This window comes from Lithobates pipiens, unplaced genomic scaffold (assembly GCF_037356315.1).
Source record: "Lithobates pipiens isolate NorthernLeopardFrog02 unplaced genomic scaffold, aLitPip1_a1.2 Scaffold_3, whole genome shotgun sequence".
Taxonomy (NCBI): Eukaryota; Metazoa; Chordata; class Amphibia; order Anura; family Ranidae; genus Lithobates; species Lithobates pipiens.
This window is the reverse complement of record NW_027507790.1, coordinates 172,464,634-172,489,921: the sequence shown is the minus strand read 5'-3', so window position 1 is coordinate 172,489,921 and position 25,288 is coordinate 172,464,634. Positions and strand designations below refer to the sequence as shown.

The 25,288-nt window shown below is 43.3% G+C and overlaps 1 protein-coding gene across 3 annotated transcripts in view; it reads right to left on the bottom strand.

Annotated features, from left to right (window-relative positions):
- TMEM174 (transmembrane protein 174) overlaps positions 1-24,104 on the bottom strand; it is a 35,417-nt gene extending 11,313 nt beyond the window's left edge. The window contains exons 1-3 of one of the 3 annotated variants that reach the window (XM_077462508.1): positions 23,382-24,104; positions 21,892-22,028; positions 1,483-1,772 (exon numbers count right to left, since the gene is read on the bottom strand). In XM_077462508.1, coding sequence (XP_077318634.1) covers positions 21,929-22,028; positions 23,382-24,007 — 726 coding nt within the window. In that variant the 5' untranslated portion in view covers positions 24,008-24,104 and the 3' untranslated portion in view covers positions 1,483-1,772; positions 21,892-21,928. Of the gene's footprint in view, positions 1-1,482; positions 1,773-21,571; positions 22,029-23,381 lie in introns of those variants that run through there. The other 2 variants (XM_077462509.1, XM_077462507.1) reach the window with 2 other exon arrangements.
- Positions 24,105-25,288: the final 1,184 nt, after the last annotated feature.

Below are 25,288 nucleotides of genomic sequence, written 5' to 3'. Positions count from 1 at the left end.
GTGCTGTTTGTATGCAAGACAAGTTTCTGGCACACGCCCTTCGCACAAAAGTCTGAGGCCGCGTACACACGCGGGGACTGTTCGCCCAACTTTGTCCGCTGAACAGTGTTTCGGCGGACAGTCCGCTCGTGTGTGGGCTTTCAGCGGACAGTTTCAGCGAACAGTCCGCTGAACAAGGTTTTTCGGAAATTCCGAAAAACTGTCCGCTGAAACTTTGTTTCAGCGAACAGTCCCCTCGTGTGTAGGCTTGTTCGTCAAACTAAGTTCCGCGCATGCTCAGAAAGGATTTACACGCCGAAAGTTATAATGCAGTGTATAGGACGTCGTATTTTTCGTCCCGTCGTACGTGCCGTTCACGTCATCGCGCACGGTTTCAGCAAACTGTTCGTTCGTCGTGTGTGGCCATGTCCGTCCATGCTAATTTTGAGCGGACTGTTTGCTGAAACTGTTTGACGGACAAAGTTGGGCGAACAGTCCCCGCGTGTGTACGCGGCCTGACACTTTGTCTGCTGAAAATCCGATTATGTGTACGAAGCTTTAGGCTAGATTCACACATATGCATTTTTTGTGCTTTTTGCAGTATGTAGATTTGCACTACAGAACGTGTTCCATAGGAGAACATGTTAAATGGACTATAGTGAAAATCTTCAAAATGCATTAAAATAGCATTGGTGTGAATCCAGCCTAACAGATACATACAAACATCAGAACAATATATATATTTTTTTAAATTAAGTTTTTCCATTATTTGTGCTTGAGAACTACAAGCCATCTGTTGCGGTGGAACATGGGACTTGTAGTATCACAGTATCAAACTTACAGATTTATGTAAATGAATGATGTAAAGCAGAACACCTCACAGTCAAGCCAATTTTGAAATGTGACAGTAAGTGCAGAGGAGAGGAACCCCCGCTTGCTGACATGGGGGGGTGTGCTCAGGGGATGAGGGAGGGGATTGTGGCATGTTGCATGTTACACCCTAAAGCAGGGTACATGGCCTAAAGCTGGGTGCCAGTTGCACAAAAACAAAACTGGCAGCTCCGGTCAGAAACACTGTACTAACCAGAGTGCAGGGATCAGGAGTACATAAAGTGGTTGTAAAACCACTTTTTACTACAGGTAAGCCTATAATAAGGCTTACCTGTAGCTACCCCAGATATACTCTAAACCTGCATAGTTTAGGAGATATCCCCTGTATCAGTATATGCTGACGTCATCGGCACATGCGCACTGATGCAATGGCACATTTGTGCCATTGCTTCAGCTAGTATGCCGTTACCGGCAGCTCCTGCACCCATACGCGGGAGTGACATCATCACGGCTCTGGCCAATCACAGTGCCGGACGTAAGGAGGAAAAAAGTGCATAAATATAAATAAATGAATTAAAAACGAGCTAGCTGCACACCCCTAAGTATTCTAGAGAGAATAAAAAGAAGAGTTCCCCTTGGGGTTTTCAGGCAGCAACAAGAAGCAGAGATAAATCCGTAAAAAGTTATATTTATTTTATTGATTCACCGGCTTATTTACCATCATAGATTAAAAATACAGGCTCTGGTATATAATATTATAGCATATCAGTGGATAAACAGTATATGCAACGTTTAATACAAAATAGGTTACAGGAACAATTTACAAGTACAGCACTTTTTCAAAAGTTGCAAAATAGCACCCGGGCTGCCCCAATGCATTTCGACCTTCAGGGAGTCAGGGTCTTCTTCAAGGGGTAAAAAGCAACAAAGCCCTGGCGAAAGGAGTAGTTATAGTGTATATTCTGCAGGTAATCAAAGAAAAAAGGCTTTCAATATAATAGGTTTTAACCGAAAAATGAATGTAATATCAAAACTTATTTCGATAATATTTACCAGTTCCACCAAACCAATGCTTTTCAACCAGAGACTTCTAATAAAATCTGAAAAACGGAACAGTGCCTTCCCTCAAAGGGTCATCCTGGATCCGCTGCCCCACTATTTTGACCCACCTCAGCCACCCACCAAGATGGACACAGGGGGGGGGGGGGGACAAAAGAAGGGGAGAAAAAAGGCAGAACACGACTTCACGGGGGCATCAAACGCTAGCTTACAAGAATTGACAGTGTCTGGAGTTTCCCCAGGGTGATCAGAGGAACAGAGGAGGAGGTTCTTGGCACACCCAAAAAAATAAAATAATGAAATACAATATGATATGGAGCAAATACATCACAAAAAATGTATATTATAACTAGTTATTGATTGGAGTATTGCGTATATTGTGTTAGTCTACAAAAGCATAGATAAGTGGGAATAGTGAAATGAGAGGGGAATGCCACTTTGTTTCCCAAGTAATGTTTAAACAAATAATAAACAGGTGTGATATTCCATATTTTGACAATCAGTATTATGCTGAATAATGTGAATGTAGTTCAAAAATGACGACAATAATATTAATAGTAATAATAATAATAAACTAGTGATGCAAATAAACCAAAAAGTGTGACTGTGTATAAATATCACAGTGCCGGAGTCCGCGATACCCGGAAGTAACTCTGGGAGTGATGGCACCGGCTGGAGCGCTGAACGAGGACCGCTGCGGGGGCTTCGATCTAAAGTAAGTAATTCATACTGAGCTAGTAAGCTATGCGCCCGCCAAGTGCTCTGTGACCCTTCCCACAGGACCCGCAGACTCTGTGTCCTGTGATCGTGTCATGGAGCAGGAGAACGGGGAGATGCCTATGTAAACAAGGCATTTCCCCATTCTGCCTAGTGACATGACAGAGATCTACTGCTCCCTGTCATCGGGAGCAGTGATCGCTGTCATGTCCTAGGTAGCCCATCCCCCCCACCGTTAGAATTACTCCTTAGGACACACTTAACCCCTTGATGGCCCACAGTGTTTAACCCCTTCCATGCCAGTGTCATTTATACAGTAATCAGTGCATTTTTATAGCACTGATCGCTGTATAAATGACAATGGTCCCAAAATAGTGTCAAACATGTCTGATGTGTCTGCCATAATGTCGCAGTCACGATAAAAATCGCAGATCGCCGCCATTACTAATAAAAAAAATGTATAATAAAAATGCCATAAATCTGTAATTGACAAACTCTCCTCCTGTAAATGCAGGTTAACTAGCTGTCATCCAAGGAGATCAATACTTTTGAGTAATTGGGCCAGCACAAAATGTTCAGGCTTCACTCTCTTGCTGCATGCCTGTTACAGTTCAGTGTATTTCAACGATTGCAGCCAAATTGAGATAACATCTACTTTATATTTCTTGTCGTTCACATTATAGGCTTGCCTATTTCATTGTATATTAATGAGGAATAGCTCAGCTTCAATCTGTGTGGGGACATGAACACTGTGAGACTGTCCTGAAACGCTTGCAAACTGCCCTGATCCCTGCTCCTCAGGAAATCTAGAAGGTAGGAAACGTTTTAATTTTTTTTTGAGGTATGCTGTGTGAATATGAACACATAACATTTTCTGACATTTGGAAATATAATTTAACCACTTGCCTACTGGGCACTTTTACCCCCTTCTTGCACAGGCCAATTTTCATCTTTCACCGTTGTCGCACTCTGAATGACAATTGCGCGGTCATGCAACAATGTACCCAGATTAAATTTTTATCCTTTATTTCACACAAATGGAGCTTATTTGTAGTGGAATTTAGTCACCCCTGGGCTTTTTATTTTTTGCTAAGCAAATGAAAAAAGACTGAAAATTTTGAAAAAAACTTTTTTTTTTTCATAACTTGTGATAAAATTTTGCAAACAGGTAATTTTTCTCCTTCAATGATGTGCACTGACGAGGCTGCCCTGATGGGCACTGATCAGCTGAACTGATGGGCACTGATGAGGTGACAATGATGAGGCTGCACTGATAGGTGGCAATGATAGGCAGCACTGATGGGCACTGATAGGTGGCATTGATAGACGGCACTGATAGACACTGATAGGTGACACTGATGATGATGGTGGGCACTAATTGGCAGCTCTGGTTGGCACACATTGGCAGCACTGTTGGGCACTGTTTGGACTGCACTGATTATCAGGACACTGATAATCAGTGCACTGAATATCAGTGCCCATATCACACAAGCCACTTACCGTCTCTCTTCTTCTTTTCTCACACTGGAGATATTTAATATACTATCCCAACTCATTTTACTTACCTACACACACTGTGTGCTCTTTATTTTCACCCATCACTATTCATAGGACACATTATTTATTTATTTTTCTTTCTTTTATCAGTTTGACTTACTTTTTTCACGTTTTATACCTTCTTTCCACTTATCCTTGTCTGTGCTCCTTTCCCGTACCAGCATATTATACGGATATTATTAATATATATATATTTTTCTATACTGTTACTTCACCACTTTTGGGTGATCACTTCAATATTTACAAACAATTTCTGGCTAATGTTTGTATCTATGCTGTGTATGGATAATGAGGCACACCCAGGATCAGCATTTTCTCTTTCTCCTCCTTCAATCACCTATTCATTTCATCCATTCACCTCTCTTTCCCTTATCTTCTTCCTTTTCCCTTGGCACACTTCTTCACTCTTTCCTTTTGTTTTCCTGTTCCCATCCATGCCCATAATATCACAGTTCTGTTGACAAAACAGTGATACTACATTATACTTATCTGATTTTACCTTACTTAGATACATATATAATTATATTACAGCTACCATTACATCTATGGCTTATGGAGCAGTTCAGGATATACTTCACTTTTAGTCTTTGCTCTCGCCTAGTCCGCCCCCTGCTGGCCCCCGTTGTTGGTTGCTGTTGGTCACGCCTCTTCAGCTCCCGGTTGGAACATTTTCTGCCGCTGCACACACGGATCGGTGCCTTGGACCCATTGTCCACATTGTAAGTATGTAGTGCCTCTTATAAGGCCACATGCTTTCTTTCAACCTAAATTACCATTGAATGCTACATCTTACTGTTATCTATTATATATATTTTTTAGAAACCCTGCATATACACCAACTCCTGAGGAAGCGAGCTGTGCTCGTGAAACGCGTCGAGTATTATGTTGTATATGTATATGATCTATTTTACTACTATGTCAATGGTTAAATCATGCCTGACGATGCTACTATGTTTATGTGCATTCAATCATGTCTCTTTTGAAATTGAATAAAAATATTTTTATACTTATCTAAGTTGACCTATATGACCAACTCATTTAAAGTCCCATGGGCGAATTTGTTTTCTATGCATTTCTCACACTGATAGCGTGAGAAGAGAAAAGCTAATAACCGGCTTGTGTTTACACCCGGTGATCAGCTGTCATTGGCTGACAGCTGATCATGTGGCAAAGGGCTGCTGTGATTGGCCTGTTACCCCTATCTGTAATCAGCAACTCGGCAATCATAGAGAGTGCCACCCAAAGGGGGCATGCTAGAGTACGTCCATGGGTGCCTGCTCACTATTGGAAGCCTGCGCTGTAGGTCTTTTGGCTATAGCATGGGCAGCAAGCAGTTAATATGTATTTACACGTTTGCAGTATAATTACTAAAATCTCTTCTACATTTTCTTTTTTTTTTTAGGTATCTCCATTGACAAAGCATACCTAAAAATATTTTAAAAAATACTTCTTATATTTCTTTAGAATAGCTTCCATTGTGTAACTAGGGAACGGGCTGAGGGACAGTTTTTTAAGTGCATTAACTTACAATGTACCAACCAAGTCTTGATATCTTTATCCCTTTGTTAGAACAAGCATCTATGTAGGCCTTGCTTTTAAGACAATATTGTTTATTGCTCCTAAAAGGGACACTTTACTGGTAACTATGGTACGTTATCTCTCATTAGGATTAAAGGTATTATAGGCGTACTTATTGTCTACTGCTAAACTAGATGTCACTGGTCATCGACGGATGGTCGTCCTATCTAAATTCCAGTTCAGCCTGAAGTACCGGCCAGGGATAGGAAACCAGGATGCTGATGCCTTATCTCGAAGACAGTACGTCTCCAGTGATGGTGCAAGGAACTGGGTTCATTTGACTCCTGAAGGACGTCATGCACTGTGTCAAAGAGTAGAGCATCGTCATAAAGGGGCCACAGGAGCTGAGGCTGTGGGAGCTACCCCTGCAGGAGTGCGTAGTCAAGAGTTGCATCAGTTGACAAAGGAGGACATGAGAAGGGATCAGCGGGAGGATCCATTGTGAAGCCTTGTTAAGAAGGCGCTGATAGCTTGAGATTCTCAGATGCTGCTGAAGAGTTCTGTTGACGGTGGAAGAGTAGTCTACAAAGAATGGGAGCAAATGCAGTTGGAAGACGGCGTCATATACAGAAAAGGCCCATCTGAAGAACCAGAAGGTGTTCAACAACCGTTTCTTCCAGAAAAGCACAGATAGGTTGTGTTGGCAGCTCTTCAGGATAACCATAGGCATTTGGGGTCCTTAAACTAGCTAGAAAATATTTCTATTGGCCATCCATGAGGGCCAAACGTTGAAAGTTATTGCCGTTCTTGTGTTCAGTGCATCCAAAGAAAGACTTTGCCTGGTAGGGCTGCCCCAATGGGCCATTTACAAAGTAAGGGGCCAATGGACCTGGTGTGCATTGATTTCTTGTATCTCAAACCTGACCAGAGTGGGTGAAGTAGTGTCCTGGTTGTGAAAGATCATTTCACCCACTATGCTCAACTTTCCAGACCAAAGACCAACAAGCCAATTCAGTTGGCAAAACTTTGGTAGAGAAGTTTTTCGTTCACTACGGTCTGCCTCAATGTCTACATTTGGATCAAGGTCAGGACTTTAAGAGCAAAATTGTAAAACGGTTGTGTGAAATGTTGACCATTCAAAAGTCCAGAACTACCCCTTATCATCCTCAAGGGGATCCACAAACAGAACGTTTCAATTGTCTTGCTAAATATGCCAAGCACTCTGCCTTCCGAAAAGAAACAGCATTGGAGTGATTACATTGCCTTAGTGGTCCACGCTTACAACAGCACAGTGAACGACTCCACAGGGTACTCCTCTTATCGGTTGCTCAGAAAAGAGGCCCGTTTACCTGTGGACCTGACCTTTGGAACATCCCTGGATCATACTTCTCAGGCTTCTTACAAAGGATATGTTGATAGACTTTGAATAAACCTGAAAACTGCCTATGAGAGAGCTAAAGAAGCATTCACCATCAGAGAACAAAGAAACAAAAGGAACTTTGATCTAAAAGTGATAGTTCAAGACTTGCAACCAGGAGATCGGGTGCTGTTATGCAATTTGGGAGTGCCAGGAAAACACAACTTGGCTGACCAATGCCGTTCTCAACCATACTTTGTTTGCAAACAGCTTCCTGGGCTTCCTGTGTATCAAATTCGCCCAGAGGGGAAGACTGGTCCACTAAAGACATGCCATCGAAACCATCATCTGCCAATATCTGAGGCCATTTGGGTATCTCCGCCTCCTTGCTCTGATGCAGTTTGCCCTCCTACTTTGAGGCTTAGAACTTGTCAGACCCCCATCTGAAGATACCACCAGAGTTTCTCAGTCTCCAGCAGAAGACATGGAAGGAATCTCCCCACCAAAAAGGGTGGAATCTCAACCTTCTAAAATAAGGACCTGCACCAACCCCTGAGAGCAGAATTGGGGGGGGGGGGGTTAAACTAGAACCAACTGACAACTTGGGAATACAAGATCTTGGAAAAGTTCCAGCTTCCCTCACTCATGACATAGGAGGAGAGACTGCCCCTAGAGTGAGGAGGAAACGGAGCCCGGCTGTAGTTTCTAGGGTACGAACTGTGGACCCAAACCTTTGGAGAGCAAATACTCCAGACTTAGATGGGAAATCCATCCACCTAAAAGACTAACGTACAACACCCTTGGAGAAAGCTCAGATGAACTCATTTCTACAGCTCAGCATTCTAGTCAAGTGCCAGCTTCTTCTACTGAACCTTTGATGACCCTGTTCTACTCCCTGACACTACTGGGTGGGCCACTAATTTATTACTGGCCTGTAAACAAAATGATTTAGCTTTGTCTGTTGACAAATCCCTCTATTTCCCAGCTTTTTGCTACTATATCAGATTAGCAGATTTATTATTTACAGGACTTTAATGTGTTAATCAATAACTATATAGTGGAATCCATGTTGAGGGAGACAAGGGCCTCATCCTCACAACCATGGCCTGTGGTTGAGGCGGTCTGCAGACGGAGGTTTTTTTTTGTTTTACTTTTTTTTACTGGCAATTTTTTTTTTTTTACTCAGCTGTTAGCAGGGAAGCCCATTGACAGCTGATGACTCATTGGTTGTTAAGGATGCCGTGGCCAGCTTCCCAGCCCCGCTCCTTAACAACCAGCTTATACTGCACCTTGATCGGGCAAAGCTTTGTCCAATCAGCGCACAAAATGCACTGTGCATTGGAGGGCATTTGGCAGGGCGAACACCTGCCGCAAACCCTGCAAATTCAGGTGTTCCCTGAATGGGGGGAACAACCAATGTTTGGCCCAAACTGATGCTCAGGTCAAGTTGTTCTCCCAACTCTAAACAAATATAAGTCAGATGTTATCCAAATTCAGGTGGCAAAGTGGAAATACACTTTAAGAATTTTTTAATGAACACAGTTATACAACTAGCTGTTTCAGGAGATCAGCAATGGCAGCCCCCATATTTCTCTCAGTACAGGTTTCCTATATTAGCAAGGCAACTAAGGGTATGTGATAATGACTTTTCAGTGACTGAATAGCTGGCAGCTTTTGCAGTAGGTCTGGACAATCATAAACCCGGCAAACTCTGACACAACCGGTTCTGTGTTCTCTCCTCTCATACAGTGCAGGGTCCTGTTGTTGTGTTTTTCCTGAACCACGTGCGCAATAGCTGCCTGTTCTTATGTTTTCCTTAGCATGTTTTGCATATGTTTAGAAAATAAGAAAAGTTAATGAATATGTAGCAGTTTGATAAATGCTGCTGTCAGTGGTTTCAGATTACAAACAAATGGTATGAAAATACTATGGAAATAATTAACAAACTTGTGACTTCCTCTGTGTCACACATAAAAGGTACAATGCACACAAATGTGGATAATTAAAGCTGGACCCAAAGCATACAGCTAAATATACAGCTGAAAGACACGTAGTAGTTCTGTTTACCTACCAAAGAATTATCATTTCTGTCTATCCAATCCTGACATTGCGTGGCACAGCCAGAAAGCACAGCCAGTCTAGAGACCCTTAAAATTAGCCCCAAGACTTAACATTTAACCCATTATTCTCTCCTAAACCGAACCATTTAAATGAACCCCATAACTACAGACCCTTTACCAGACCATATCTTAACCCTTTTCCTAATCTCTAACACTATTCTAACTGTAAAATAGTCCTAACCTGTAAAATGAAACCTTATAACCTAACCGAATCCTACCACTGCACCCCTATCCTAACCTTTAAAATATTGAATATTTTGAATTTTTAGCTCCAAACAGCAGGTGGAGTTCTAGGCTTTGTTTTCATATATTTGCCAGTCTAACCATAGCTGCTCTGTTGTACAAATCAGTTGATGTTTACAGAGCTCAGTAGCTCAATTTTAAACCCACAACCGTATAAGTCAAATCAATTACTTTTCTCTGTTCCCTGTCTGCGCTGTATACTGTGCTCCCAAAAAGTCCTGCCCATTGAAATGAATGGCCAGCGCTTCCAAAGCGCATGAAAAGCACCTTGGAAGTGCTACAACATGGGTGCTTTTAACCCCTTCTTCGGGCGCGAGCGGGGTGCAAAAGTGCCCCGCTGGCTGGTGAAAAGCGCAGCTTAAACAGAGGTGAAGCACCGCTAAAACGAGTGGTACTTTAACGCTTGGTGGCCCCAGTGTGAAAAGAGTCTTAGTCAATAAGTCAGTGCTCATTAGGAGCACTCACCCTTCTAAGGTTGCCACCTTTTCTTCAAGTCAAACCCGAACACTTTAGAGGCGCACAGCAATTTTTTTTAATAGTATAAACTATACATATATTTTTCTATTAAATAACATTTCTAATCATATGAAGTTAATCACAAGAGTCCCCCTTTACATCAGAGTCCACAGAGTTCCCCTTTTACATCTGAACTCGCAGAGTTCACTTTCACTGTAAGGGGGGACTCTGCAGACTCTGATGTAAGGGATAACTCTGGGGCCTATAACATAAGCGATGCTCTGGGAACCATGATTTATGGGAGGACACTGAGGACTCTGATGTAAGGGGAAACACTGTGGCCTCTGGTGTAAAGGGGAACTCTGATGTAAGGGTTGCTCTGAGAGCCCTGATTTGCCTTAGTGTACTTACTCAGATGTGGGAGAGAGAAGGGGGAGACTTCAGTTACAGATAGGGATGGATGGTAAGCTCAAAGGTGTAAATCGAGCCCTCTCTCCTCTCCCGCCTGTGTGTGTGTTTGGGGGGGGGGGGTTGTCAGTGCTGGCCTTGGGCAGTGAGAAAGGGTGTAACACACACTCTAAGCCAGAAACCCTGCTGGTAAGCCATAGTCCAGTCTAAATAAAGTGTCCGGGTTTCAGGCAGTCTGAAACCTGGACACATGATTCCAAACCCGAACTGTCCGGGTGAATCCTGGACAGGTGGCAACCCTACACCCTTCACCATGTCTACCAACGTGGCACCAGGATACACTTTGCATGGAAGGCTTTATAATTCTGTCCCTACCATGAATTGGTTGTGTTTGTCCCTCAGATAAAAGGTTCCCAGTCCTCCCCTGATGTGATGGAATAAACCATGTTATAGTGGAATAAATCATTTTCTATTAAATGAAATCTATGGTAACACTTTACATTTATAACATCAGAAGTGTAATAAGAATACAAACCATAGTTATATATGATAGTCCAAAATTAGCTCATGTGAAAAATATCCTTTCCTGTTGTGTGTTCTGCAGTCCATCTCTTTGCAACTCTTTACACAACTTCCTGGATTCCCTGTGGGCTTTGCAGGTTCTCCTTTAATTTCTAAGGACTACATATACCATGGCATCTTGCTGCCTGCAAGTAGTGATTGCTGTACTGACATCGACTCCTGAAACTCCTCTTCTCAGCACCTCTGTAGTTCAGAAGGCAGGCTCTGTGAAATGTGTGACACAGTGGTGCCTATTTACAGAGCATTGTGAATGTGTGTCACAGAATAATAGAAAAAAATAACTAAATGTGTGGGGATGGATCTTCACTAAGTAAGTTTACAAATGTCAAGATCGTTCAGATTAAATAGGTAGTAGACGCTACTGATTTTTTTAAAATGGGCCCCTGCAGGTTTATGCCATAATGTGCTAGTATGTACCGTATACTAGCACATTATGACAGTCTTACTTTTTAAACAGAGTCCCCCAGCGCTGAGCTGTCACCGCTCCTGGTGCTTCCATTTTCATCCTATCTTCCTTCTGGGTTTATGCGCTCTGGCCATGGTTAAACCACAATGATGTTACTGCTGCCCATATACATGGTTGTCATGATCACAGCAAAGCAATCTCTGCATTCAAGGCACACTCAGTGCAGAGCACACTGTGCATGCTCAGTGATGTCATTGGCTGGAGACAAGGTGAATATCTCCTAAACGGCATGAGTTTAGGAGATAACCATGGTACCTACAGGTAAGACTTATTATAGGCTTACCTGTAGGCACAAGTTTTACATTAGAGGTTACTAGTACTTTAATAGGAGTAGGCTAGAAATAATTGGCATACAATGTGGAAATGAATATATGATTTTACATTTTTACCAGAGATATGCTTAAAACCTTATAAAAAAAATCTATAAGAGAAATGTATAAGAGGCCCCCACTGCCTCTGTCCTTGTCTCTTATCAAACACCCTCCATACCGCTACATCCCCACCAACATTTTTAGGGGGTCTCTGACATTTTTCTCCTTGGATCTTGTCTACCCACTTCTGTCTCATGTCTTGCACATCTGTTCTCATTTTCTCTGCATGATATTGCATGTGATATTTCCGAGTTTTAGATTTTTTAACATGTTTTTTTCAATAGGATAGTACCATGTATTCTGTTGTTTCCATAAGCATGATGAAATGAGCTCCTCAAAGTCTACTGTTTAGGTTTGAATAAACATCCTTTTAGACAGTACTATTCTTTTATTCTTTCTTTGATATACTGTTTAGTAGCATGTTTAATTTCCTTTTAAAGAACTGAAAATCATTTCTCACATTAATTAATATGAAAGAACAGCACACATGCTAGCTTACTAATTTAGCAGCAATATACACAAGGTTACCTTTGATTTACTTATTCACAAATGTACAACATTGTTCACAAAGTGCATAAATAAACAAAACCTGCATATTTAATTTGGCCATTGGCTTGTAAGGTTAATTAGAATTGTATTTACGAAAACTCAATTAGTTTGAGTAACTATTTCAGTCATCCGCACCATATGGCGATGGAACCGCTGTACGTTTGACAATGACGCAGTCCGTGTGTTCTCTAGAGAGGCGATAAAAATACGCACTACACAGCGTCCCATTTATTATGACTTTCGTTATGGAGATCATTTCACAATTATTCATAATGTGTTTATAAAGTGCTGACCAGACACTAAATGGATAGCAATCATTTACATTCAGTAAAACAAAACAGTCTCAACATAAAGTACAAACACATCACAAAGAAACAGATGGACTTCTGGTGGATGCAAGCAACAATATTATTCATGAAATTACTACAAATGGGGTCAAATATAACTTTCATATGCCTAGGCTAGGCTGCAGAGCTCCTGAATAATTGAATATGCAAAAGTTTAAAGAGGACCTAAATTCTAAAAGTAAGGATTTGGTACCTGAAAGAAAACATCTAGAAAAGTTTATTATGCCTGTGCACTATCCCGAAAGATTTACCTTTTGCCTTAAATGCCTTCTGAAATAAAGTAGTGGACTTCTTGAGCCTAGGTACATAAAACTGCTAAAAGTCATAAAACTTTGTATAGTCTTATGAGATTTGGTGTGATATTATGCCACTACTGTGCTGCTCACGGCAGTACCAAGTACTGTGGACGAAGTATCAGTATGACACCCAAGTAACTGCCAACTAGGCCCAGCAGCAGACACATGAGCAAGATTATGGTGGCTTGTAGGTTATGGGACTCACTTTGAGAATCGCCTACCTTACTTTAGTAAAAGCCAAAAGTTCCCAGTCCTCTCCTTAGTATATTCAATAATGCAAACTTCTGTGAAAATATAATCCACCAAGATATTTGGGGTGAAACTGTAATATTTCAGTGGCAGACAATCCATTCTTATGCCCTATACACACAATCGGACATTCCGACGATACAATCCGTCTGATTTTTTCCGACGGATTTTGGCCCAAACTTGTCTTGCATACACATGGTCACACAAAGTTGTCGGAAAATCCAATCTTTCAGAACTAGGTTACATAAACCACATACAACAGGACTATAAACGGGCCAGTAGCCAATAGCTTTCGTCTCGTAATTTATTCTGGGCATGCATGCCACTTTGTCCATCGGAATTGTCTACACATGATCGGAATTTAAACGATTGGATTTTGTTCTCGGAAAATTTTAGATTCAGCTCTCAAGCTCTGTGTGTCGGAAATTCTGATGGAAAAAGACCGAGCCCACACACGATCAGATTTTCCGATCGCACATTTTCCATTGCAAAGTCCGACCTCGTGTACAGGGCATTAGAATAAAAATACAGGGAAGGTATAAATTCAAGTATGTGGCTTTAGAGAAGTACTAAACTAATCTATATGGCAACCAAGGACTTGGATTTGCCATGTAATTTCATTGTCTTGTGCTGTGGGACTGTAAAGTCTCAAGGTTTTTCACCTTAATGAAAAATCCACAAGAATGAAATGCGTAAGGTGAAAAGCCTTCTTTGCTGCAGCTGCCCCCAGAGCCCCCCTTTTTCTTACCTGAACCCGATCCGATCCAGCAATGTGCACAAGCCCAGTGGCTCTCTCATCATTGGATAGATTGATAGGAGCAAGAGCCATTGGTTCCTGCTGCTTGCAATCAAATCCAGGGACATAGGAGGTAAATATAACATGTTTGTTATTTATTTTTTTAAATGAACCTTTACAATCACTTTAAAACAAACACGTGGGGGCGTGGCCTGATGCGAATGGCGACGGATGCTTGATTGTATGCTCCTGATACCTGCGGAGCTATCCGTCGCCATCCACATGATACGGTGCCCAATACCTACACAAGCCACCTCGGCCGGCTAGTTGGAGCGCGCAGCAGTGTTCCGGACATATATTGCGGCGCTCGGCGACCCGTGGACTCCGCTATCCGCCGGCCGCCGCCAGCTTTCTGCCCCGAGGCCTCTCGGAAAAGCCTTGGCCCTGCCATCTGGAGAGGTAAGAGGCCTCCATCGGTCTCCCCACATTAATCACCCTCCTGCCAGGATCCCTCCGGTGGCGTTCCCTGGACTCTGGGGCTGGCTCCGGCCTAGTGCAGCCTAGTAAGGCCTACGGATCCCCGGTGTTTCCTGCGGCCGCCGCCCGGGATCGCGCTCCGCGGCCGTTCCGGCCTACCACTACGGCCGAGGGTCCTGCAGTCCTACCGGAAAAGTGGACTAGAGATGGCTGAGTAGGAGCACTTTCTTTTTTGGAGCGCCCGGTCGCCTCTCGACCACCCCGACCATTTCAGTGCCTTACAGAGCACTATGCACTCCGCTAAGAAGAAGGGAGCCAAGCGGAACAACAAACTATTGAAATCAGCGCCTCAAACCCCGACCTCCGGAGAGCTTAGCCGGTTATTTCACCGCCAGCAATTTCTATCCCCGGAGGCCAAAATGGCGGCGACTCGCACGGAGGAGGAGAGCGTGTCCCCGGGTCCAGCACCACTCTCGCATATAGAGCATACACCGGCAGATGGCTATCGGGAATTTCCGCCGGACCTCCGCCCCATCGACGACGAATTGAGGCGGGCTGCCGTGCCGACAGGCGGAGTGGACGCTGAACTGCGTATGCTGCTCCAAGCGTTACCGACGAAGGCGGACATAACCGCTCTGATAGGGACTATGGAGGCGGCTCACCGAAAAGAGATGGCGGCAGTTAAGGCAGACGTATCGGCGCTTAATTCTAGGGTGGAGGCGGGGGAGACCTCTCTGGCTGCTTTTGAACAACGTGTAGCGGCGGTGGAGAGACTCCAGGAGGCACACGCAGAGACTCTGGTGGCACAACAACTCCACTTGGAGGAAATGGAGGACAGGAGTCGCAGGAACAACCTGCAACTCCGGGGCTTACCTGAGGCTACAGGCCCTGAAGACTTGCAGGATACCGCGCTTGCTATCTTCCGCGCTATAGAAGGCATCGAGCTCCCGGACTGGGTGGAGATCGTTCGGATCCACAGAGCACTAGGCCCTAAATCTACGGACCCCCTGCGACCCCGGGATGTTATCTGCAGGATCCACCACTATCCTCATAAGGAACAGATCCTACGCAAAGCCTGGAACGCCGGGGACCTGGAATTCGATGGGGCGACCATTAAGATCCTCCCGGACCTTTCCCGCCCCACCCTGCAAAGACGAGCCATGCTGAGGCCGCTGCTTGACCTTGCTCGCAGAAGAAATATAACTTACCGCTGGGGATATCCACTATCAGTGACATTTAAGAAAGATCAGAGATCGTTTACTTTGCGGAAACCTGAATCTGAATTTTTTTCTGGTTTGGGGGTTATCCCTGTTGCAATATTTTTGAGTGATACATGTTTTTTCATTTTTATGCTTTGTCGGGGAGGGGAGGAGTGACTGGGCGCTCTCTTTTTGAGCCCTGTCCTACCTCTCCCCCAAATAGGTTGGTATATGTCGCTGGGTTCTGCCATACGGCTCCCAAGCGCCATATGCAAATATTATACTGTGTGAGGGACAAGGTGTTAGACTTCCATCCCCATAGGCCAACTCAAGCGTATGTCTAAGACGTTCCATAAATCACAGCTGATAGACGTTTGGCGTCTGCAGCATTCGGGAGAGCGTGACTATACCTACTATTCCTCTGTACACCAGGTGTACACTAGAATAGACTACTTCCTGATCCCCCATGCGCAACTACATGCCATTGAACACACGTCTATTGGACTTAGGACTTGGTCTGACCATGCACCTATATTTTTTACATACCGTATATCTGATCACGCCTCTTCCAGACACTGATTCTGGCGTCTGAATGAGAGCCTCCTGCAGGCACTGGAGGTGCTGGCGGAGGTGTCTAGGGAGCTGCATTGTTACTTCCAGGAGAATGCCCGACCTGGTTGTACACCTGGGATTTTGTGGGAGGCTCACAAACCAGTGATTAGGGGGATCCTTATTAAGCATGGGGCCCGAATTAAACGGGAACGTACCCAACAAGTTACCCAACTCTTACAGAAACTTGCTGTTGCTGAGGGCAAACATAAGCATAATCCCACACTGTCCTCGGAATCTGACTTGACAACCTTGCGGAAACAGATCAACGATCTCCTCCACTACAGAGCTAAGGCACATTTACAGATCTGCCGTAGAACGACATATGAATCAGGGGACAAATGCGGGAAATTGTTGGCAAGAATGGTCAGAGACTTAAAACTTTCCACATACATCCCTCACATTAACAAGGCAGGGGGCGACAGGGCAATCCTACCCACACATATCACACGGGAGTTTCACTCTTTCTACTCCACCCTGTACAACCTGCCTCTTGTGACAGCGCCCCAATCAGAAATGGATGAATACGTTGCGACCTCTCACATGCCCTCTCTCTCACCTGATGCGCAAAGAATCTTGGAGTCTCCCATAATTTTACCAGAACTCCAAACGGCCATAAAGTCCCTGAAGCCTGGAAAAGCGCCGGGTCCTGACAGCTATACCTTACAATATTACAGAACCCTATTCCCAGTATTAGGCCCCCAACTACTCACGGTTTTTAATGCCATGGGGTCGGGAGAAACATTCGCCTCCGCTACCCTGGGTGCCCATATCTCCGCGATCCCTAAGGAGGGGAAAGACCCGGCGTCCTGTGGCAGTTATAGACCTATATCGCTGCTGAATGTAGATCTCAAACTATTCACCAAAATACTGGCTACTCGGCTGGCATCGCATCTCCAGCAACTTATCCACCTGGATCAAGTGGGTTTTGTCCCGTCGAGGGAAGCTAGGGATAGTACCACCAAAGTGCTTAATTTGTTACATATTGTGAAATCAAAGAAGACCCCGTGTCTATTTTTAAACACTGATGCCGAAAAGGCGTTCGACCGGGTTAACTGGTCGTTTATGTTTACAGTACTTCGACACATCGGACTGAGGGAGGTGATGCTGAGCCGCATAGCTAGTATATATAGTAGTCCTACAGCCCAGGTGAAGGCAAACAGTATACTATCAGAACCTTTTAAGATCACCAATGGGACGAGACAGGGTTGCCCATTGTCCCCCCTCCTTTTCGCTCTGTCCTTGGAACCGTTTTTAGCCAAGATCAGAATGAACCCCGATATACAAGGGGTGGCAATTGGCCGACTGCACTGTAAGCTGTCAGCCTATGCGGATGATATGCTCTTCTCCATCACTAACCCGATGATTTCCCTACCGAACCTCCTTAGTTCATTCGAGACATACGGGAAACTCTTTAACCTTAGGATTAACTTTATTAAATCTGAGGCAATGGGAATATCTATTCCGGCACGTACTCTCTCGGTGTTACAATCCACCTTCCGATTTAGATGGACGTCCTCTGCCTTGACTTACCTGGGCATGAAAATCCCAACTGACCTGTCTCGCATCTATGACTATAACTTTCCCCCCTTGTTGATACAGATCAGGACACTGCTAGACACATGGCATAAGGGACTACACTCATGGTTTGGGAGATGCAATCTACTAAAAATGAGTGTGCTGCCCAAATTGTTATACCTCTTTCAGGCTCTCCCGATCAGAATACCTCCCACATATTTTAAACAGGTGCAGACCCTGTTTGCCCAATTTGTCTGGGCATACAAGAAGCCGCGCATACCACGTGCCCAACTTTCTGCGCCCAAACGATATGGGCGACTGGCACTCCCCGATGTTAGGAGATACTACCAAGCAATACACTTAGGCAGAGTCGTGGACTGGGGGAGACATCAAGAATTGAAATTATGGGTACAGATAGAACAAAAGCAGGTAAACATTCCCCTGCGATCTGCGTTATGGTGTGGTGACTCCCTCCCCCCTGAGATAAAATCGCATCCTTTGATAGGGAACACTCTGACGCAATGTCTTCAGGCGACACTCCAAAACTCCCTGACTACCAAAACCTCTCCCTTGACCCCGATTCTAGGTAACCACCGGTTCAACCCTGGGAATTCACCTACCCGCTTTCAGACGCTGAGGGAGTCAGATTGTGTAACGGCTGCACGATTTGTGCGGCGAGGTAGGTGGCCCTTGTTAACGGAGCTAACCGATCCCGCGGGCTCATTCCAGCTCTCCTTCTGGGACGCAGTACAGATACACCATTTTCTTCAAAGCATCCCAAATCCCCAGTCTTACACACGACCGCTGACCCCATACGAGGAATTCCTCAAGGGCACGGAACCAGTTTCTCAGGTCCTCTCTAAAATGTACTCGACACTGAATACACCAGCCCACCCGCCGAGCCTGGCGTGCTTGGACAAGTGGGAGGCAGAGCTTCAATGCACCTTTACTGCAGTCCAGAAACAGAATATAATTGACCATTCTCTTAAAACGTCGCTGTGCACTAAAATTCAAGAGACCATTTATAAAATCATGACACGGTGGTATCTTACACCTAGTCGCCTACACGCCATTTTCCCAGACACGTCAGCACGTTGCTGGCGATGTCATGAGTAGAGGGGGTCCATGTTACACATATTTTGTTCCTGCCCTAAGTTGACGCCTTTCTGGACTGCAGTACGAACGGTGTCTCAAAAATTTACGGACCTGCTGATTCCCAACGACCCAGTGTTCTTTCTACTCCATGTGTCCACCCTGCCCCCCAGAAGATATAAGAGATCTATAGTGTGACACTTGACTAACGCAGCCAAGTCCTGTATCCCCCTACTTTGGAAACAAGACTGTCCTCCGACCGTAGCAATGTGGTTGAGGAGGGTAGAAGACATGAATAAAATGGAGGGCTTGGTGTTGACAGCACAACACAGACAGGACACCTACAGGAAAACCTGGTCTCTCTGGAATATGTTCATACTTTCAGATGAAGGAAAGTCGCTGCTTGCGACTTGAGCTGTTGTGATTATATAGACACTAGGCAGTACACGGAGGTTCCAACCCCATGGACAGGTATCTCAATCGCACGCCTCTCATTGTCCCTCCACGCCCCCCTTCTCTCCCGATCCTCCCCCCTCTCCCCTGTAACTTACCTTTCTTTCTTCTCTCATTTTTTTCTGGTAGCGATATGTTTGCCTATATTGTTTAGATTTTGGCTATACCAACAAACTGAGCCTCGGGGATATATAGACCCTGGTTATATTCTCTTTCTTGTGCCGTTGGAATATGCACTGTATTTTATATCCTGTCAAGATGAGTGACTTGGAGGCTGCGACTTCCATTTTTATGCTACCACTGTATGTTAAACGGGCCCTTGCCCCATTGTTGAAATCTAATAAAATATATATTTGAAAAAAAAAACAAAAAAAACAAACACGTTTACAATGATATAAAGTATTTAGGGACAGAAGTTACAACTTTTCTGCATCCTTGAGTAAAAGGCTAACAAAGGTTTCATTACATTTGCTTATGTTAACTGCATTATATACTAATACTGTTTAAGACATGTGAGTATAAAGACTCCATTATTATGTTGGGTGCAATGAGGGAGAAAGGAATTAGCATTGCCCAAATAAGAGCAAGAGTCAGGAATTGATCCAAGGGTCTCTCGAGGTTATAGCTGTTGTGCCCCTACTGTTAGGACATTAAATCAATCTGCATGAGCCAGACTTGATTCATACAAAAGTATCTTACAAAAACTGGACTGTTCTGGATCCCATAACTTCTTCACAAGTCATGCATATACTTCAATAACCACTGTTTGATCAAGAGGTTCCCTGAGGGCAACTGGAACATACTAATAAAAATCATGTCACAAAGAAGAGTGTTACTGGTAACAGTTCATTGTATTGTGTAATGAAGAACAGAAGGAAATTGTCCCTTCGTCACATTCCTAGAGTAAACCCAAAGAAAACATAGCAGTGGAAGGTGCAATCATACCTTATCAGCAAAGTGGTTGATCGGAATGGACCAGTGTTCTCTGTAAGGTGCTGTTGAATACTGTGGTAGGTGAAGTTTTAGGATGGGGGGCACCAGGCCCCAGGCTTCCTTTTGGCCCCTCCCACTTCTCATAAGCCCCACTCCTTAAGGAAACCACCCACTCCATCCCCTGTATTTCACTTGATTCCACCTATAGTGTCAGGAGTATACAGCTCAGCATCACAGAGCAGAGTATACAGCCCCAGAATCACAGGACAGGAGTATACAGCCCAAGTATCACTGGACAGAGTATACAGCTCAGCCTCACACATCAGGGTATATAGATCAGCCTCACAGATCAGGGTATATAGCTTAGACTCACAGATCAGGGTATGCAGGTATACATCATCTGTCCAGTATACAGCGAGCTGTATACACCCACCTTCCTTCCTGTATATAGAGACCTTCCTCCAGACCTTCCTCCATCATCAGTGACTGCAGATATATAGCATCTGTCCTGTATACAGCTATATATACAGTATATATATATATATATACAGTATATATACAGTAACAGGACAGATGATGTATATCTGCAGTTAATGATGATGGAGGAAGGTCTCTATATACAGGAAGGAATAAGGTGGGTGTATATAGCTGTATACACTACACAGGACAGATGAAATCACAATTTATGTATATCTATGTAGTGTATACAGCTATATACACCCACCTTCTTCCTTCCTGTATATAGTGAGTCTCTATATACAGAAAGGAAGAAGGTGGGTGTATATAGCTAAGAATTCAACACAAGGAGGAGTAGAAGCATTGCAGAATATAACCAAGTAAGTATCACATTGGTGGTAAAAACAAAATATGATCTAAGACAGGGATTGCCATTAAGGTATTCTGAAAAAAGGCACTGTTCAGGCCGTGCGTTCCATCCACGGAGCTGTGGCGTCACTCCTGGTTTCTCACTGACCAGAAACCATAAGTGACGCCGCGGCTCAGAGGGAAAGCACCACCCATGTCCTGCGGTGGTGCCAATCAAAAACAAGAAAACAACAAGAATGACTCTAAGATAGGAGTGTTCAGGCACATTGCATTGCACCACAATGCAGGACAAAACCAGGCAAATGAAGTGTTTCACCTGTAATCACATGATTGCATAGACGTCACGCTTCCCATAGTGCACTGTGTCCAGCGCCCAAACACAGTGGACCTTTTTTTCTTCTTTTTTTGGGGGGGGTGGGGACACACCTGTGCACCCCTATGGACGGGCTGCCAATGGTGAGAGCACCTATACGTTCCATATAAATGATTGGTACTGCTTCTCTGAATAATTGCTTTTCGTGTCTATAGTATTATATTTTCCACGGCCGGAAAATATATTACCCCAGAATTTGACTTCTGTACATAGTTACATAGTTAATCAGGTTGAAAAAAGACACAAGTCCATCTAGTTCAACCAATAAAAATCATACAAACCCACATACACAATCTTATACAACAGTTGATCCAGGGGAAGGCAAAAAAAAAGCATGATCCAATTTGCTCCAGCAGAGGGAAAAAATCCTTCCTGATCCCCTAAGAGGCAATCAGATATTTCCTGGATCAACTTTACCTATAAATGTTAGTATCCAGTTATATTATATACATTTAGGAAAAAATCCAGGTCTTTTTTAAAGCAATCTACTGAGTTGGACAGAACCAGCTCTTAAAGGAGTCTATTCCACATTTTCACAGCCTGTACTGTGAAGAAACCTGTAAATCCTTACTTAATAGAAGGTGGGACTTCTGTAACTTTTGAATGAACTAGTTTGTTTCAGGAAATATTTCTGCATATGAAGGTGGTGGGCCACTGTATGTATTTACACTCTGGAACTGTTCATGCTGCCTTCTGAAACACAGAGATCTGTAAAGTTGGAGAAATAAAGGCAAAGTTGAGAATGTTTAATTCTTATCTTAGATGAAAAGATTAATCTAGTATGTTCTCTTAAAATAACCTTGCTAGTATTTTTCTAAAACTATAAAGCTTTCATGTCTGAAAATCCCTGCTCTCCTACTACCCCTCAACACTTATAATTGCTGGATTTAAACAAAGAAAATCTAAAAGCCCCGAATACTTACCTGAATCCGTGGTTATGTCACAAAACAGGTTTCAAGTCTTTTTTTTTTTTTGTATTGCAGTGTGTACGGGTCTGGTACATGTTCCCCACATTACTGCCCTGGTGATGTGGACACATCCCATTTGCTAACCAGTAGAAGGGTTCTCACAGGTCCTAGAAGACTCTAGTGGCAGGATAACATCACTGCAGACTGGTTTGCGGTGGACCCAGGCTGCAGAAGTGGATCTTTGGTTTACACACCTGGAAGAGGCAACGTGGAGGGTCACATGATGGTGGGCTCAGTAAAAAAAAAAGGGGGGCTTTGAGTTTTTTGAGGTTTTTTTGTGAAATAGAAGGAAGCAAGGTGGCAACATTGTCTAGTGGGTCCATCTTGTCTGATAACCCGGTACCATGTTATACATTTATACAAGTGATAAATGGGAGAAATGGGATAAATCACCTTGTCTAGTTTACATTTCTGTCCTATCCCTGCCCCTAGGTATCACTCATCCTTCTCTAAAATACTAATAATCAAACAAGAAGACTTCATATCACCGGCATGTTATGCAGAGATCTCACCAGCAGACATAAGACATTCAAACAGTTTCACCTCATCCAACATTTAAACATTTTGGATTGATTCATCACATGACATAGTAAGCAAAAGAAATCACTTCTATATGATGGGATTTATACATTCTTATTAATATCAGGGGTAATCATTAAGGAAACCTGGGGCAGGACTCTGAAAAGGACACAGTACATTTTCTTGGTCAAACATTAATTAAATGTTTTCAGTTAACTGCAGAAACCCCCAAACTGTATGAGACTGCTTTACACTTCTTCAGAAGGCTTCCAAATGATTGCTTTGTAAAAGATTGATGACAAGAGTTAAAATTCAGTTATTTGTCCATATTGCATCTTACAGTAGACATACCCTAGCTTGGGGCTCGATACACCATTAGGCACAGTAGACCTGTACCTATGGGCAGCAGAGCTATATAGCTTTCCAGCTTTTAGTTGTTAGCCATATATTTTTCTGTATTAAATAGAAATGCACAAATAGCAATTAACAAAATTAAAATGAAATGAACAAAAAAAGGCCTTAGGTAAACTTCAACTCTAAGGAAATTTGCACAGACTTAACAATAGGCACATACCTGTCATTTTCATTATCTGTAAGTGTTAGGTTTGTAATTTCTTCCACAAATTCTGGATTGTCCCTTGCATAAACACAGTTATATTCAGGAGGAAATACTGGAGATGCCATCACAATAGGAGTACTCGATCCACTATTACTAGTAATGACAGGTGTGGGCACCGGAGATGTAATTTCATTGGCATCTTGAGCACTATATGGAGGAGGAATATACTGTACCACAGTAGCTCCATGGAAAGTTATTGGTTGGTTTATTCCAGTAAAAACAATGGACTGTCCAGCTGAAAGCTGATCTGCCTCTAGCACCGTATCCTCATTGCTATTACATGGCTTACATGACAGCAGTTTAAACTTGCATACGGATATCAGTGCAAAGGTCACCCCTACTGATAATAAAAGGGGTCCCAGCAACTGTGTCCACTCAAACCTATTCTTGTCATCACGTTGGATCCATCCCATTGCAGTAAATGTGATTCCAACAAGTCCCACAAAAATTCCAGAGAAAAGCAAGGTGGCCCCAGCTTTATCACTTTCCGAGACTTGAACATCCAGCTGGTTGTTGGTGAATGGGGTAATGGAAAATATGTTGAGGGAGAAATCATCCACTGGAGGGTTCCTCTGTTCCATTCTTATTTGCTGGTTGCCTTTTGTTGCAGCCTAAAAAGAAATACTTAGCAGCTTGCCAAGCTAAAAGATCAGGAGGTATAAGAAACACAAGACTCACATGATTTGTACATAGAGAGTAGACTTTGGTATGCAGGTATAAAGGTCTGAGCAGTGAAGCTTAAATATAAAGGACAAGGGAATGTACTGTATATTTGTAGAATAACCTAGAAGACTGAGTATAAACTTACACGAACTGGAATATTTTAAAAAAAGCATGCTTTGAGAAACATAGATACAATTTATGTACATTGATGAGGGATCAGGGGCAGCTCAAAACAAGTAATTGTCAGGCTGTGGTATTAATATGTGTGGTGCCCCTTTGGTGGCTTTTTAATGACAGATCTGTCTTTTTTTATTGGTTGAGTGTCAAATTATTTTGATATATTTTTGCAATACCAAAATATTTTGTTATACTCATTATAGTTTGGAAGTGCAGTTTGCCCCTATTTTTTCAGCTTGTGTTACCATTATTAATTCAGTGTTTGGGCCATGCACCACATTTGGATTGTAATGGATTGGTGTAGAATTTGATTAATCATACAAGAACGGGATGTAACAGTGGTAACATTTTTAAATTTATTTATTTTAAAGTTGAACTTTTATTACGTACTTTAGCAAGGCATTAAAACTTAGAGTAAGGAAAAAAATAATACAAAATTTGGAGGTACATTCATCATCCCAATAATTGTGAAACAGGATGAGTCACAGCATATTTCAAGTACAAAACGGTAAACTGAAATAATGCATACCCGACATGTAATAAAGGGTGGCATTTGCCGACCGGCTCCTGTATATATATGTCGGCACTTTGAAGATGGATATCTCGGTAATCTCGGTAATGGCAGCAGCTGCTGCCACAACCGAGATATCTATCTCTTCAGGAGCCAGTCGTGTTTACGATAATGGTGGTCTCTGCGAGATCACCATTATCGGCGGCGGAAGAGGTGCCACCCCCCCTCCTGCCGCTCTCCCGTGACAACAAAATCCGTCTGATTTTTTTCTAATGGCTTTTGTCCGAAACTGGTGTTGCATACACACAGTCGGACAAAGTTGTCAGAAAATCCGATCGTTCGGAACGTGATGATGTTTGTTTGTTGCGACGGGACTACGTTGCGGCTAGTAGCCAATAGCTTTGGTCTCATAATTTGATCTGAGCATGCATGCCACTTTATCCGATCGGAATTCTCTACAAACTCCGATCGGATCATGTTGTCGGAAAATTTTATATCCAGCTCTCAAACT